We start from the raw sequence: 16,762 nt of genomic DNA, 5'->3' as shown, positions 1-16,762 counted from the left end.
TTCAACATAGGGAAATGCAAGGTCATGCATGTAGGGAAAAAGAACCCGATGTTCACTTACAAAATGGGGGGATCACTGCTAGGGGTAAGTAACCTTGAAAGAGACCTGGGAGTGATGGAAGACACAACATTGAAGGCGTCGGCACAGTGCGCCACAGCCTCAAGGAAAGCAAACAAAATGTTGGGTATCATTAAAAAGGGTATCACGACCAGGACGAAGGAAGTCATCTTGCCACTGTATCGTGCAATGGTGCGCCCGCATCTGGAATACTGTGTCTAGTACTGGTCACCGTACCTCAAGAAGGACATGGCAGTACTTGAGGGAGTCCAGAGAAGAGCAACTAAGCTGATAAAGGGTATGGAAAATCTCTCATATACTGACAGACTAAAAAAGTTGGGGCTGTTCTCCCTGGAGAAGCGGAGACTTAGAGGAGACATGATAGAAACCTTCAAGATCCTGAAGGGCATAGAAAAAGTAGACAGGGACAGATTTTTCAAATTATGGGGAACCACAAGTACAAGGGGGCACTCGGAGAAATTGAAAGGGGACAGGTTTAGAACAAATGCTAGGAAGTTCTTTTTCACCCAGAGGGTGGTGGATACATGGAATGCGCTTCTGGAGGCTGTGGTAGGCAGGAGCACGTTACAGGGCTTCAAAGAAGGTTTGGATAGGTTCCTAGAGGACAAAGGGATTGAGCGGTACAGAAAGGAGTAGAGTTAGGTTATAGGGATAGGAGTAGAGGTAGGTTATAGAAATAGTCAGGGACCACTTCTCAGGCAATAGGCCTGATGGGCCGCCGTGGGAGCGGACCGCTGGGTGAGATGGACCTCTGGTCTGCCTCAGCGGAGGCAACTTCTTATGTTCTTATGTTCATTGTACCGGGCCATGGTTCGCCCCCACCTGGAATATTGCATCCAACACTGGTCACCGTACATGAAGAAGGACATAGTACTATTCGAAAGGGTACAGAGAAGAGCGACTAAGATGGTTAAGGGGCTCGAGGAGTTGCGGTACAGTGAGATATTAGAGAAACTGGGCCTCTTCTCCCTTGAAAAGTGGAGACTGAGAGGGGACATGATCAAAACGTTCAAGATAATGAAGGAAATAGATTTAGTAGATAGAGACAGGTTGTTCACCCTTTCCAAGGTGAAGAGAACAGGAGGGCACTCGCTAAAGTTAAAAGAGAATAGATTCTGTACAAACTTAAGGAAGTTCTTCTTCACCCAGAGAGTGGTAGAAGTCTGGAACGCTCTTCCGGAGGCTATTATAGGGGAAAACACCTTCCAGGGATTCAAGAAAAGGTTGGATAAGTTCCTGTTGGAACAGAACATACGCAGGTAAGGCTAGACTCAAATAGGGCACTGGTCTTTGACCTAAGGGCTGCCGTGTGAGCAGACTGCTAGGCACAATGGACCTCTGGTCTGACCCAGCAGTGGCAAATCTTATGTTTCAAGTCATCCCACAGCATCTCAATGGGATTAAGATCAGGGATTTGACTCGGCCACTCCAGGACTCTCCATTTCTTCGTTTTCAGCCTGTCCTTAGTGGATTTACTGGTATGTTTGGGGTCATTGTCATGTTGCAGACCTGGGCATGTTGGCAGTTGTTTGGAACATCCTCCACTTGTATACTATTTTGCAGACTGTGGAATGGCTAATGTCAAATTCTTATGAGATCTTTTTAAATCCCTTACCAGACTTATAATCTGCTACAATCTTCTTTCTGAAGGTCTCAGACAGCTCTTTTGATCTCACCATGGTGTTCACTCATGCAATCATGAGCACACCAAACTAAATATCTGAGGTTTAAGTAGGGCAAACCTCCTTCAAAATGCTGAGTAACAATGATAAGGGGCATGGAAAACCTTCCATATGCTGAGAGACTGGAGAAACTGAGGCTCTTTTCCCTGGAAAAACGGAGACTTACAGGGGACATGATAGAAACTTACAAGATCAAAAAGGGTATAGAGAAGGTAGAGAGGGACAGACTCTTCAGACTGATGGGGGAAACAAGAACAAGAGGGCACTCAAGAAAATTGAAGGGAGACAGATTCAGAACGAATGCTAGGAAGTTCTTCTTCATGCAGAGGGTGGTGGATACCTGGAATGCACTTCCAGAGGAGATGGTAGAGCAGAGTATGATTTTGGGTTTCAAAAAAGGGTTGGACAAGTTCCTGAAGGAAAAGGGGATTGAAGGGTATAGTTAGAGGGGTACTACACAGGACAAAATGTCTTAAATAAAGGATCACTTACGCCAAAGAGGGTACATGTGATGGGGATTAGTTCCGGACACTGTTGCGGGAAGTGTGCTAGTCCTATGGCATCGTTTGGACACATGTTCTGGTCTTGCCCCCTGATATCTTCCTTTTGGATACAATTGGTGTCATTGGTGGCACGACTCTGGAATTGCTCTTGGAGACTACACCCCAGTTTTCTCTTCACTATGCAGATTCGATTTCACCCACCTAAACCAGGCTGTGCAGCCTTCATCAGGAAAACGATCTTGTTGGGACGGAAATGCATCTTATTGCAGTGGCTTTCGCCACAACCTCCAACCATTCCTCAATGGAGAGCATTAATGCTGCATCAAATGCTCTTGGAACGATGTGACGTTGTGGATCTGTCGACCAAAGCTGGACGATTGTTTGCTCAATGTTGGTACCCCTTTAGTTTGACTTTTACTCCTTATGTTCAGAAACAAATTTGGAAAACCTAATTGATTTCCTTCTTTAATGCCTTAAATCATTCACTAAGTAACCGCTGCTGCCAGGGTAGGGGGGAGGGTGGGAGGGTGGTTGGTTGGGGGGGTGGGGATTGGCTTTGTGTTCTATTTTGAAACTATGCTTGTTATACGCAATGTTGTTCTTGTGTTAATCCCTAATAAAAACATTTAAACATAAATAAAGGATCACTTACAGGTCACTGACCTGGGGGGCCGCCGCGGGAGCAGACTGCTGGGTGCGATGGACCTGTGGTCTGACTCAGCAGAGGCGATGCTTATGTTCACCTGATGTGATTCACCTGTGTGTGATTTGAGCCACTTTAAGTGGGAGGATATGTAATGTAATGTAATGTAATTTATTTCTTATATACCGCTACATCCGTTAGGTTCAAAGTGGTTACAGAAAATATACATTAAAAATTATGAGCAAGAAAGGCACTTTGAAATTCCCTCACTGTCCCGAAGGCTCACAATCTAACTAAAGTGCCTAGAGATTAGTAAAGAAGTGAAGAGTTCAGAAAAATATGTGGGGGCGTCCTAATTTATTCCTCAGAATACACATTTTTGTGGATATCTTTTGTTTCATGAGTAAATCAAGGAAAAGTTTTGTTGTTTACCTGCAATTACATCACTTTCTTTTCCAGAGATAAATAAAAAAAAGATTTGACATCAAAATATGAACATTTCTTAAGAAAGAACTGAATATTTCATGGGATGTCCTAATTTTTTCACATGACTGTATACCCTAAGATAAAAAGTACAATCAACAAAAATATAAGTATTCTCTACCTCTTACAGGTTCTACCATTCTGCTCTATCCCCCTATCATTTTTTCCTGTAATTCATCCCTGAAAGAGATTTCAATACTAGTTTTTCCTTATCTACATTCAATTTCATCTGACATTTCAATGCCCAATCTTCCAATCTCATAAGATCCTCCTGCAATTTCTCATTTTCAATAATTTTATGTCATCTGCAAATCTGATCATCTCAGTTGTTGTTCCTGTTTCCAGATCATTTATGAAATATGTTGAAAAGCAGCAGTCCCAGTGCAGATCCCTTTGGCATACCACTATCCACCCTCCTCCACTAAGAGTATTATCACATGGTTGGTTGGTTGATAATCATGGGCTGGTGGCTTTTGTCTTGTTTCTTGCAGGTTACAGTGCTGAGCTGCAAAGTGATGTCTCAATGGAAGAAGAGAGACCAAAGCCTGACAATGAGAGCGAGGCATGCTCTTTCTCCTCAGAATGCTGACCACTTGTTTCCTCATCTTATACTCCCCCCCTTTCTTTTTGGGATTCCTTCTCTCATTTCTCCTCTTTTGTTTCTCTCTCTCTCTGCCCCTGTGACAGAACATTTCTCAGGGTTGTCTTTGTTCATGATATGAACTTCATGAGCAGGCAGAAGATTAAGAAAAGGTTATATTATTCCTGTACTCAGGGTAAGATTTAAAATGTTGGCATTAAACTTGGAGCCCCCAGCCTCTTTGGCCTACTTCTCCTTCCATGGCTCCTCCCTAAGCCCACCCCCTCTTACATTTTTGCCCCTTCCCCACTACGGTTCCATGCTGGATGTTCTCCCCACTCCCCCCGATATTCTCTTATTTAACCACCTTCCATGGCAGCTTTCCCATCCTCTTCATCCCCCTGTCTCTCATCTCTTTTGATAGTCTTGGATCCGCAAAAGGAGAGAGAGGCTACAAACTAGTGCTGCCCGATTCACGATTCGAATCGGTTCACCGATTCACTTTGGGTAAATCGATTCGAATCGATTTAAATTTAAAAAAAATCGGCTTCCCAATTTGGACCCTCTCCCCTCGCCCCCTAAAGCAGGAGTGGCAGCGCTGCTCTTGCTGGCTGGCCGCTGCCGCACCAGTTTTAGAGGGCAAGGAGGGAGGGTCAGTCGGGAAGTGCTGCAGTCCGGCTTCCCTCCTGGCCTCCCCGAAGGACTGCCCCCCCCCCCAAAAGACTGCCCCCACCATGACTGCGCACCCTCTCCCCCCGGGAAGGCCTCCGTGTTACTCCTGGCCTCCCCGAACCGTTTACCTTATTGCTGGAGCCTGCAACTGAAGATCGTGGTTACAGTGTCTTTGTGCTCTGAGCTGCGATCTTGCCTCTGAAGTCAGAGGAGGGGTGGGACTGCAGCAGAGGAAACAGCTCAGAGCACAAAGACGCTGTAACCATGATCTTCAGCTGCAGGCTCCAGCAATAAGGTAAACGGTTCGGGGAGGCCAGGAGCAACACGGAGGCCTTCCCGGGGGGGGGGGGTGAGCAGTGTTTCGGGGGGGGCAGTCCTTCAGGGGGTGGAAAAGGCCTTGGGGGGAACAGGCCTTTAAAGGGGGGGGGATAGGCCTTCAAAGGGGGGACAGGTAGACCTTCGGGGGGGACAGGCCTTCAGGGGGTGGGACAGGCCTTGGGGGGGGGGTGCAGGCCTTCAAGGGGAGAACAGGCTTTTAAGGGGGGGTACAGGCCTTCAAAAGGGGACAGGCCAGGGATGGTGGCATAGGCCTTCAGGGGGAACAGGCAGGCCTTCAAGGGGGGGCACAGGCCTTCAGGGGAGGGGGGCCCTGGTGTAGAAGTACACAAGGGAGGGAAGGGGGTTCAAAGAGACGTGCATATGCTGGACTTTGGGGGAAGAAATAATGGGTCTAAAAATAGAGGAAAGGAAGAGAGATGATGGACAATGGGATTTAGGGAGGGAAGGAACAGAAAGGGAGAGAAGTTGGACACAAGGGATGGTGTGGAGGGGGGATAGAGATACTGGATAGGAGGGCAGTAGCCAAGGAAGTCCAGCCAGATACCCACTTGCTGCTTAAACAGCTTTTGGTCAGCCTGTCCTGTGCCCCTCGTGCTGCTTCAAAGCAAGTTCTTCCCAACTGGCTTCGTGCCTCATTCCTGCTTTACCTTTGGTTCCTCACTTCTGAAAACGGCTCCATGTCTGGTTCCTGATCCTGTCTTGCTAAGCTCTGCCCTTGGCCTAGCCTTTCTAGCTCATGATTTTGTCCTGGGGAAGCCCTGACATCATCTAAACAAATGCTTTGACCCTTCTGGACTCTCGGATTGTTACCTTTATGTGGCCAATCAAAGTGGCAAGATTACGAGTTCATCAGTAGTGGGTAATCCTTTTGGTCCATCCCGGTGCCGTCTTTTTTCCTCACTTTTTTTGTAATTTTTGCATTTGACAGAGCAATTCCATGAACTAGCAAAGCGCAGGTACCAACAGTAACACATCGATGAGCACACATACTGTGGAATGGCCCGTAGGTGCTGGTTAACTGACAGTCTTCTGTAAAATTAAATGTAATCTCCACACCCAAATCCAAGGAAGAAGCCCGGAGCAGCCCAGAGCTGTCGGTGAAGTCCAAGCCAGCAGGGAGAGGTGCAGCCAGCCTGGGATTTAGCCATGCTCCTGGCTTTTGCTATGCAGACTGTAGGATTCACTTCCCAGGGATCTTAGAGCAAAAACACTAGTGTCTCAGTCAGTGCTGGCAGCTCTGCAAAACAGCATGAAGCGACAGCAGTATTTGAAAGTTATTTCTGTTGTATATAGGACCTGTTAATAGTATGTTTATTTTTACTTACTTTTAAATGTAATTAAAACTTTATTAAAGGAGTAGACTTTCTTTTTATTGAAAAGTATCTGTTATAGAGTGTCAGGATGTTGCATAATTTAAAAACAAACAAACCCCAAGCTGAAACATTTATTTGGAATAATGCATCAAAAGGCATTAAGTTTATTTTTCATTTGCTATACCAACCATCAGCGAAGCCATTTAGGCAGTTTACAAACGAAATATGTATTTTCTATTTAAAGCATGAAATTATAGGAAAGAATATTGATCACTGTGAGATTGCAGTGGCCATCATCACCCACAACCAAAATTAAAGCGTCAAGTAGGCAAGAAAAATTATATGGGGTTGATATTTATAAGAACATAAGAGCTGCTGTACTGGGACAGACTGAAGGTCCATCAAGCCCAGTATCCTGTTTCCAGCATTAGCCAACCCAGGTCCCAAGTACCAGACAGAAACCCGAAGAGTAGCAACATTCCAGAGCTGAGATTGTGATGTCATAATGCCTCATTCCACCAATACCTAAGAACCACCTCATCAGTGATGTCACAATGGCTCGACTGTCCTATATTTGGCTTACATAAGAACATAAGAGTTGCCATCCTGGGACAGATCGAAGGTCATCAAACCCAGTATCCTGTTTCCAACAGTGGCCAACCCAGGTCCAAGTACCAGACAGAAACCCAAAGAGTAGCAACATTCCAGAGCTGAGATTATGTGATGTCATAATGCCTCATTCCATCAATGTCTAAAAGTCACCTCATCAGTGATGTCACAATGGCTTGATTGTCCTATAATTGGCTCACATAAGAACATAAGAAAAGTCATACTGGGTCAGACCAGTTTCATGTTTCCAACAGTGACCAACCCAGGTCCCAAGTACCACACAGAAGCCCGAAGAGTAGCAACATTCCAGAGCTGTGATTGTGATGTCATAATGCCTCATTCTACCAATGTCTAAGAGCCACCTCATCAGTGATGTCACAATGGTTGGACTGTCCTATAATTGGCTCACACAAGGACATAAGAATAGTCATACTGGGTCAGACCAATGCTCCATCAAGCCCAGGATCCTGTTTCCCAAGTACCAGACAGAAGCCCAAAGAGTAGCAACATTCCAGAGCTGAGATTGTGATGTTATAATGCCTCATTCCACCAATGCCTAAGAGCCACCTCATCAGTGATGTCACAATGGCTTGATTGTCCTATAATTGGCTCACACAAGAACATAAGAAAAGTCATACTGGGTCAGACCAGTTTCATGTTTCCAACAGTGACCAACCCAGGTCACAAGATACCAAAGTGTAAAAAAGATTTATGCTGCTTAACTTACAAATAACTAGCCAGAAACAGTTCCTGGACAGGTGTTTGGGTCTATCCACTGATACTTGGCAGCACTAAGCGGTCAGTGCCACTAAATATCACTTGAAAGTGAAATCCAGGGGCAGAGTTGGCATGTGTGGTTAAGTGTCGATAGTCAGCACTTAACTGCTTACGTTATGCAACTAGATTGGAGTACATAAAAGTCAGTCCTATCTTTAGGGGTGTCAAAAGATGCACGCAGGATCCCCATCCAACTTGCATGCCAAGATTTACAACACATTTCAGCTGGTGCAAGTCCTCACGCCCAAGGTTGGGCAGGGCAATCCCCGCTAGGTGCTATTCCATACAGACCGCTCATCCCAGAGTGCCCTGGAATGCTGATTTTTCCCACCACCATTTACTGAATCTGGCCCTTTATGTATAACAGATTTATACAATTACCTCCATCGTATACATCTATCACATAAATATTCTTTTTGGATATCTTGCAATCCAGACCAGCTGGTTTCCCCCAGTATTGACTGGGTCAATGGTACATCAGGACATTCTTGATGAAATAAACGCCTGCTTTAGGGCCAATTGGTCCAACAGTGACGACAACAAGAGCAATTTTAGACCTAGGGCTAGATTCTCAAAACTTCGCAGTAAAAACCGATGGGCCACTGTCGCAGCTGTTATGGTAGCGATTTCAAAAAGGTGAGTCATTCTCAAAAGACTGCATGCAAATGAGGTTGGCGGAGAGTAATAATAATAATTATTTATTTGTATGCCGCCATACCGGAGATGTTCTAAGCGGCTCACAACACAAGATAGAATACATACAATTCCATCAAAATACGACAAAGAGCTACATGCATTTCAATAATACATCAGAATAAAAGACATGCCATATAGATAGAAATGCAAGTGATAAAAAACATAATGAAGTTAAGAAAAAAATGTTAACAATTTCCTAAAATCTAAATAAGAAGCAGCTTCTAACATCATTTTACCGAGCCATGTATTCAATTTGGCGGCCTGAAAAAAAAAGGTTCTATCAAGGAACTTCTTGTAATGGCAAGATTTTACAGAGGGATATATATGTAAATAACTGCATTCTCCGTGTGTTTTTATTAGAATGACTCCAAGAAAAGTGAGAAAGTAAGAAACCTGGTGACAGACCGAACGCTAGTAGTGAAGGTTCGCTAAATTGACATGAGATGAGTCGCTGGTGATAGTATCGCGTACTTTGAGCGTAATACATGCTCACGTCATAGGCATGTGCCATTGGGCATTCGTGTCGCAAAAACAGATAAAAAGTACTATAATTAATGTAAATCTTGTAATTTGTTTTTAATGTCAAATTTTATCATGAACCACAGCCAGAAACACATAAGTTGGCTATAATACACGCGCTCAATAAGCATGCTTTTGTCCCACCCCACCAAAGACTATATGTGAATCATGTAATTTTTGTTTCATTAGTCACTGTCAAAACACACAGCACCCCCGGACCAGTAGCTGATTTTTGCTCGCCAAAAGCCAATGCCACGCTTGGAGAATCACTCGGTGATGTTGAAAAATCCACTAGAGTGCTCATTTAAATATTGATGAGCCAATTTGCATGGCAGAAGCGGAGACTGCTAGGAAGCTTGGAAAAGAGCCGTTTTGAGAATCCGCCACTGTAATACATGCACACTACACCGGCTGCAACCGTTTTGAAATTGCTTTGTGAAGGAGCCCGCTTTGCTCGCCCAGTTACACACTCAATTGGTAGTTTCAGTTATCCACATGGAACCTTAGTATGTGACATTCTCTAGGACCCCTGAGGAAGGATTGTTTCTTCGAAACACAGACCCAGTTCATCCACTTCTTGGACCCTATGTTGGATACAAACTGTTTTTTTGCTCATATTTGTTTAAGACTTGGCATCTTGTACACCATTCCTGCAGGGGTTTTTTTTTTCCTTTTTTTCGCTGTTTGACACCTCACTGCAGTTCCAGATGTAAATGACAGACAAAAAGGTAAAAACTATTACAACGAACAACATTACCAAAGACAGTCATGGTTTAATGGGTAAAAACTATTACAACGAACAACATTACCAAAGACAGTCATGGTTTAATGGGACAACTCCAACATGAATTTAGCTGAGAAAGGCCTCGCCTCAGAAGTTTGCAATATTTTTTGAAGGCCCAAATAAAGAGAAAGGGGAACCAGTAGGTGGATTTTCAGAAAGGCGTTTGACAAGGTTTTTGAGGAAACGAAACAGTCATGGGATAGGATGCAATTTCCTACTGTGGATTGGGAACTGGTTAAAACAGGGATGTGGATAGGGGTGCATGGCAGCATGGGAAGTGGTTGGCTGCAGGGGTAGGGTTACCAGATGTCTGGGAAAATCCGGACATGTCCTTTATTTACAGGTCCAGGCACTTTTTAATTGGGGAGTCTGTCCGGCCTTAGCCGATTCTCCTGACTCCCCCACTTCCCTCGTCCCTGGGCCCAGTCACTGTAATTTAATCTTCGGACAGCAATTAACAACAATGAGGTGAGGCTGCTGCGGCCCACCTGCCCTGGAAGCCACCTCTCTGCAGAACCCGCCTAGGTGAGAGACTTCTGGGTTAGCAGCAGGCAGCGTGTAGGAATTGCTGCCGATATTGCGACCCAAAGATGCTGACACGGTCAAGATTCTGCGTGGGAAAAGGAATTCTGCAGAAATTCAGCACTGCGCAGTCGGGCAGAATTCCGCCAGGAGTAAACTTGTAGTACTGAAATGCCTGCAGGGTTGAGTCTTTCCTTAAATAATACCGAGTTCTCATTTATAATAAAACAAATCTCGTTTGGCAACATCTCACTTTTTTGTTCTCAGGTATAAATAGCAGCATTTAGACAGACCAAGGAGGACTCAAGCACACTTTACCCACCCCTCAATCAAAGGCATGCAAAGCAAAAAAATATATGACGGTCTACAAGCCACCAGAGCAGTGAAAATTAGTGCTGCCCAATTCACGATGCGAAGCGGTTCACCGATTCACTTCTGGTGAATTGATTCGAATCAATTTAAAACAAAAAATTGGCCTCCCGATTCGGTAACTGACCCTCCCCCCTCACCCCCTAAAGCAGGAGCGGCAGCGTTGCCTCTTGCTGGCCGGCAGCATCTGCTTTAGAGGGCGAGGGCGTAGGGTCAGTCGGGAAGTGCTGGTGTCCAGCTTTTCCCCTAGTCTCCCGCTGGTGTCCGGCTTCCCCTCTGGCCTCCCGCTGGTGTCTGACTTCCTCCCTGGACTCCCGTGCACCATTTACCTACTAGCAGCGGCCTGCAGAGAAGATTGCTGGGGCTAGTGATCTCTGCAAACTGCTATAGGTCATCGGAGCAGTTTCCTCTGCTGCGGTCACGCCCCTCCTCTGACGTCGATCTTCTCTGCAGGCTGCTACTAGTAGGAAAATGGTGCGCGGAGGGCCAGGGGGAACATGCAGGCCTTCCGGGAAGGGGGTGCACGCAGTTCTTCGGGGGTTGTGGGACAGGTCTTCAGGGGCTACAAGCAAGCCTTCAGGGGTGGGATGCAGTCCTTCAGCGGAGGACAGGCCTTCAAAGGGAGGGAGCAGGCCTTCAGGGGGGATGCCGGTCTTCAGGGGGTACAGGCCTTCAGGGGAGTCAGGCAGGCCTTCAGGGGTGGGTGGGACAGGCAGGCCTTCAGGGGTAGGATGCAGGGCTTCAGGGGGTGGGATGGGCCTTCAGGGGGTGGGATGCAGGGCTTCAGGGGGTGGCCTTCAGGGGGGGACAGATGTTCAGGAGAGGGGGGCCCTGGTGTAGAAGTACAAGGAGGGAGGAAAGGAAGGGGGGTTCAAACAGACATGCATATGCCGGAATTTTTTTTGGGGGGGGAAGAAATAATGGATTTAAAAACAGAAGAGAGGGAGAGAGATGGTGAACAATAGGATTTAGGGAGGGAAGGAACAGAAAGGGAGAGAAGATGGAGACAAGGGATGGTGTGGAGGGGGGATAGCGATACTGGATAGGAGGGTAGTTGAGAAAAGAAAGGGAGAGATGCTGAATGAAAGGGTAGTTAAGAAAAGGTGGATCTGTGGAGGGAGATGAAAAAAAAGAAAGATGCCAGACCTCCTGGGGAGGGAAGGGGAGGACAGAGATGGCAGATGGATGGTTAGCACGGAGAAAGAAGGAGACCCTGTCAAGCAAGTTATCAGAAGACAACCAGAGCCTGGGACCAACAAGATTTGAATAATGACCAGACAAGGAAAGGTAGAAAAACTAATTTTATTTTCTGTTTTGTGATTACAATATGTCAGATTTGAAATGTGTATCCTGCCAGAGCTGGTGTTAGATGCAAACGTGAGCTAAGATTTAACAGAGAATAAAAGTCTTTTTTGCTTCTTTATTTAGTTTACACCACAGCTCCAGTGTGGTTAGGAGAAGGCAAAGAGGGTGAAGAGTCTATAAAATAAACCCACCAGGATGTTTGAAAAAAAAAACAAAAAACAAAAACAAAACACCCAATTGGGCAGGAAAATCAAATCGAATCGAATTTTTTTTCCTGAATCGGGCAGCACTAGAGAAAATAGACCACAAACAAGGCCCAGCTCCGAAAAGCATCCTATTGAAGCAATTTGTCAAATAATCGAAGCAAAGCCTCTCCCTAGGAATAGCCTAGAACTGAAGACATCAATGGAACGGTCGCACTCATTTGCATGTCTCCTAGGAGACAGACGCTATGCCATTTAGGCCACCCTTTGCTCTGCCCTTTAAACGCTCAGCAGCACGTGCACGCGCTGCGGCCTCGCGACTCTGGGTTTGTCTTCTGATCAGCAGGGGGCGCGCGCCACGCACGCGACGCACGCTCAGCCGCGTCGCCTCCCACACTCGGCTCTGCCTCACGTGACCGGAAGAAGCCGATGGACATTTCCTGCAGCTGCCGGGAGACGCAGGGAACCGGCTCCGGTGTTATGAAGAGACGGGAAGGGTCCGCGCAATGCAGTCGGAGTGCGGACGGGGTGGCTCGGGCGCGTCGGGATCTCTAAGCGCCGCGGCGGCCGTAACCGGAGCCGCCCACTGCATGGAGCCGCTGGAGGGTGAGTGCCAGGCCGCCCCTCCCCCTCCCTAACAAGGTCCCTATACACAGCCCCCGCTGTCCCACATACAGAGCTCAGACGCCCTTACGATCACTCACTGTCCCAGATACAGAGCCCAGACGCCCTTACGATCACTCACTGTCCCGGATACAGAGCCCAGACGCCCTTACGATCACTCACTGTCCCAGATACAGAGCCCAGACGCGTTTACGATCACTCACTGTCCCAGATACAGAGCCCCGATTCCCTTACGCTCACTGTCCCAGATACAGAGCCCAGACGCCCTTACGATCACTCACTGTCCCAGATACAGAGCCCAGACGCCCTTACGATCACTCACTGTCCCAGATACAGAGCCCAGACGCCCTTACGATCACTCACTGTCCCAGATACAGAGCCCAGACGCCCTTACGATCACTCACTGTCCCGGATACAGAGCCCAGACGCCCTTACGATCACTCACTGTCCCAGATACAGAGCCCCGATTACCTTACACTCATTCAGTGTCCCAGATACAGAGCCCAGACGCCCTTACGATCACTCACTGTCCCAGATACAGAGCCCAGACACCCTTACGATCACTCACTGTCCCAGATACAGAGCCCTGACTCTTCGTGTCTCGGATACAGAGCCCCGATTCCCTTACGCTCACTGTCTCAGATACAGAGCCCAGACACCCTTACGATCACTCACTGTCCCAGATACAGAGCCCAGACCCCTTACGATCACTCACTGTCCCAGATACAGAGCCCAGACGCCCTTACGATCACTCACTGTCCCGGATACAGAGCCCAGACGCCCTTACGATCACTCACTGTCCCGGATACAGAGCTCAGACGCCCTTACGATCACTCACTGTCCCAGATACAGAGCCCAGACGCCCTTACGATCACTCACTGTCCCAGATACAGAGCCCAGACGCCCTTACGATCACTCACTGTCCCAGATACAGAGCCCAGACGCCCTTACGATCACTCACTGTCCCGGATACAGAGCCCAGACGCCCTTACGATCACTCACTGTCCCGGATACAGAGCCCAGACACCCTTACGATCACTCACTGTCCCAGATACAGAGCCCCGATTCCCTTACACTCATTCAGTGTCCCAGATACAGAGCCCAGACGCCCTTACGATCACTCACTGTCCCAGATACAGAGCCCAGACACCCTTACGATCACTCACTGTCCCAGATACAGAGCCCTGACTCTTCGTGTCTCGGATACAGAGCCCCGATTCCCTTACGCTCACTGTCTCAGATACAGAGCCCAGACACCCTTACGATCACTCACTGTCCCAGATACAGAGCCCAGACGCCCTTACGATCACTCACTGTCCCAGATACAGAGCCCAGACGCCCTTACGATCACTCACTGTCCCAGATACAAAGCCCAGACGCCCTTACGATCACTCACTGTCCCAGATACAGAGCCCAGACGCCCTTACGATCACTCACTGTCCCGGATACAGAGCCCAGACGCCCTTACGATCACTCACTGTCCCAGATACAGAGCCCAGACGCGTTTACGATCACTCACTGTCCCAGATACAGAGCCCCGATTCCCTTACGCTCACTGTCCCAGATACAGAGCCCAGACGCCCTTACGATCACTCACTGTCCCAGATACAGAGCCCAGACGCCCTTACGATCACTCACTGTCCCAGATACAGAGCCCAGACGCCCTTACGATCACTCACTGTCCCAGATACAGAGCCCAGACGCCCTTACGATCACTCACTGTCCCAGATACAGAGCCCAGACGCCCTTACGATCACTCACTGTCCCAGATACAGAGCCCAGACGCCCTTACGATCACTCACTGTCCCAGATACAGAGCCCCGATTCCCTTACACTCATTCAGTGTCCCAGATACAGAGCCCAGACGCCCTTACGATCACTCACTGTCCCAGATACAGAGCCCAGACACCCTTACGATCACTCACTGTCCCAGATACAGAGCCCTGACTCTTCGTGTCTCGGATACAGAGCCCCGATTCCCTTACGCTCACTGTCTCAGATACAGAGCCCAGACACCCTTACGATCACTCACTGTCCCAGATACAGAGCCCAGACGCCCTTACGATCACTCACTGTCCCAGATACAGAGCCCAGACGCCCTTACGATCACTCACTGTCCCAGATACAGAGCCCAGACGCCCTTACGATCACTCACTGTCCCGGATACAGAGCCCAGACGCCCTTACGATCACTCACTGTCCCGGATACAGAGCTCAGACGCCCTTACGATCACTCACTGTCCCAGATACAGAGCCCAGACGCCCTTACGATCACTCACTGTCCCAGATACAGAGCCCCGACGCCCTTACGATCACTCACTGTCCCAGATACAGAGCCCAGACGCCCTTACGATCACTCACTGTCCCGGATACAGAGCCCAGACGCCCTTACGATCACTCACTGTCCCGGATACAGAGCCCAGACACCCTTACGATCACTCACTGTCCCAGATACAGAGCCCCGATTCCCTTACACTCATTCAGTGTCCCAGATACAGAGCCCCGACGCCCTTACGATCACTCACTGTCCCAGATACAGAGCCCAGACACCCTTACGATCACTCACTGTCCCAGATACAGAGCCCTGACTCTTCGTGTCTCGGATACAGAGCCCCGATTCCCTTACGCTCACTGTCTCAGATACAGAGCCCAGACACCCTTACGATCACTCACTGTCCCAGATACAGAGCCCAGACGCCCTTACGATCACTCACTGTCCCAGATACAGAGCCCAGACGCCCTTACGATCACTCACTGTCCCAGATACAGAGCCCAGACGCCCTTACGATCACTCACTGTCCCAGATACAGAGCCCAGACGCCCTTACGATCACTCACTGTCCCGGATACAGAGCTCAGACGCCCTTACGATCACTCACTGTCCCAGATACAGAGCCCAGACGCCCTTACGATCACTCACTGTCCCAGATACAGAGCTCAGACGCCCTTACGATCACTCACTGTCCCAGATACAGAGCCCAGACGCCCTTACGATCACTCACTGTCCCAGATACAGAGCCCAGACGCCCTTACGATCACTCACTGTCCCGGATACAGAGCCCAGACACCCTTACGATCACTCACTGTCCCAGATACAGAGCCCCGATTCCCTTACACTCATTCAGTGTCCCAGATACAGAGCCCAGACGCCCTTACGATCACTCACTGTCCCAGATACAGAGCCCAGACACCCTTACGATCACTCACTGTCCCAGATACAGAGCCCTGACTCTTCGTGTCTCGGATACAGAGCCCCGATTCCCTTACGCTCACTGTCTCAGATACAGAGCCCAGACACCCTTACGATCACTCACTGTCCCAGATACAGAGCCCAGACGCCCTTACGATCACTCACTGTCCCGGATACAGAGCCCAGACGCCCTTACGATCACTCACTGTCCCGGATACAGAGCCCAGACGCCCTTACGATCACTCACTGTCCCGGATACAGAGCCCAGACGCCCTTACGATCACTCACTGTCCCGGATACAGAGCCCAGACGCCCTTACGATCACTCACTGTCCCGGATACAGAGCCCAGACGCCCTTACGATCACTCACTGTCCCGGATACAGAGCCCAGACGCCCTTACGATCACTCACTGTCCCGGATACAGAGCCCAGACGCCCTTACGATCACTCACTGTCCCTGATACAGAGCCCAGACGCCCTTACGATCACTCACTGTCCCAGATACAGCGCCCAGACGCCCTTACGATCACTCACTGTCCCAGATACAGAGCCCAGACGCCCTTACGATCACTCACTGTCCCAGATACAGAGCCCAGACGCCCTTACGATCACTCACTATCCCATATACAGAGCCCAGACGCCCTTACGATCACTCACTGTCCCGGAAACAGAGCCCAGACGCCCTTACGATCACTCACTGTCCCGGATACAGAGCCCAGACGCCCTTACGATCACTCACTGTCCCGGATACAGAGCCCAGACGCCCTTACGATCACTCACTGTCCCGGATACAGAGCCCAGACGCCCTTACGATCACTCACTGTCCCGGATACAGAGCCCAGACGCCCTTACGATCTCTCACTGTCCCGGATA

General features: G+C 48.6%; 2 protein-coding genes across 7 annotated transcripts in view; both read left to right on the top strand.

The window, feature by feature from the left end:
• Positions 1 to 4,544, top strand: part of VSIG10 (V-set and immunoglobulin domain containing 10) — an 84,744-nt gene extending 80,200 nt beyond the window's left edge. For 3 of the 4 annotated variants that reach the window (XM_033955197.1, XM_033955198.1, XM_033955195.1), the window contains one exon: positions 3,881 to 4,544. In XM_033955197.1, the coding sequence (XP_033811088.1) occupies positions 3,881 to 3,978 (98 nt within the window). In that variant the 3' untranslated portion in view covers positions 3,979 to 4,544. Of the gene's footprint in view, positions 1 to 2,448; positions 2,776 to 3,880 lie in introns of those variants that run through there. The other variant, XM_033955196.1, reaches the window with a different exon arrangement.
• A 7,848-nt stretch (positions 4,545 to 12,392) lies between these two features.
• WSB2 (WD repeat and SOCS box containing 2) overlaps positions 12,393 to 16,762 on the top strand; it is a 48,683-nt gene continuing 44,313 nt past the window's right edge. For 2 of the 3 annotated variants that reach the window (XM_033955454.1, XM_033955452.1), the window contains exon 1: positions 12,393 to 12,683. In XM_033955454.1, coding sequence (XP_033811345.1) covers positions 12,584 to 12,683 — 100 coding nt within the window. In that variant the 5' untranslated portion in view covers positions 12,393 to 12,583. The remainder of the gene's footprint in view (positions 12,684 to 16,762) is intronic. The other variant, XM_033955451.1, reaches the window with a different exon arrangement.

This window comes from Geotrypetes seraphini, chromosome 8, assembly GCF_902459505.1.
Source record: "Geotrypetes seraphini chromosome 8, aGeoSer1.1, whole genome shotgun sequence".
NCBI lineage: Eukaryota > Metazoa > Chordata > Amphibia > Gymnophiona > Dermophiidae > Geotrypetes > Geotrypetes seraphini.
The sequence above is the reverse complement of the archived record's forward strand: the minus strand, read 5'-3'. Positions and strand labels throughout refer to the sequence as shown.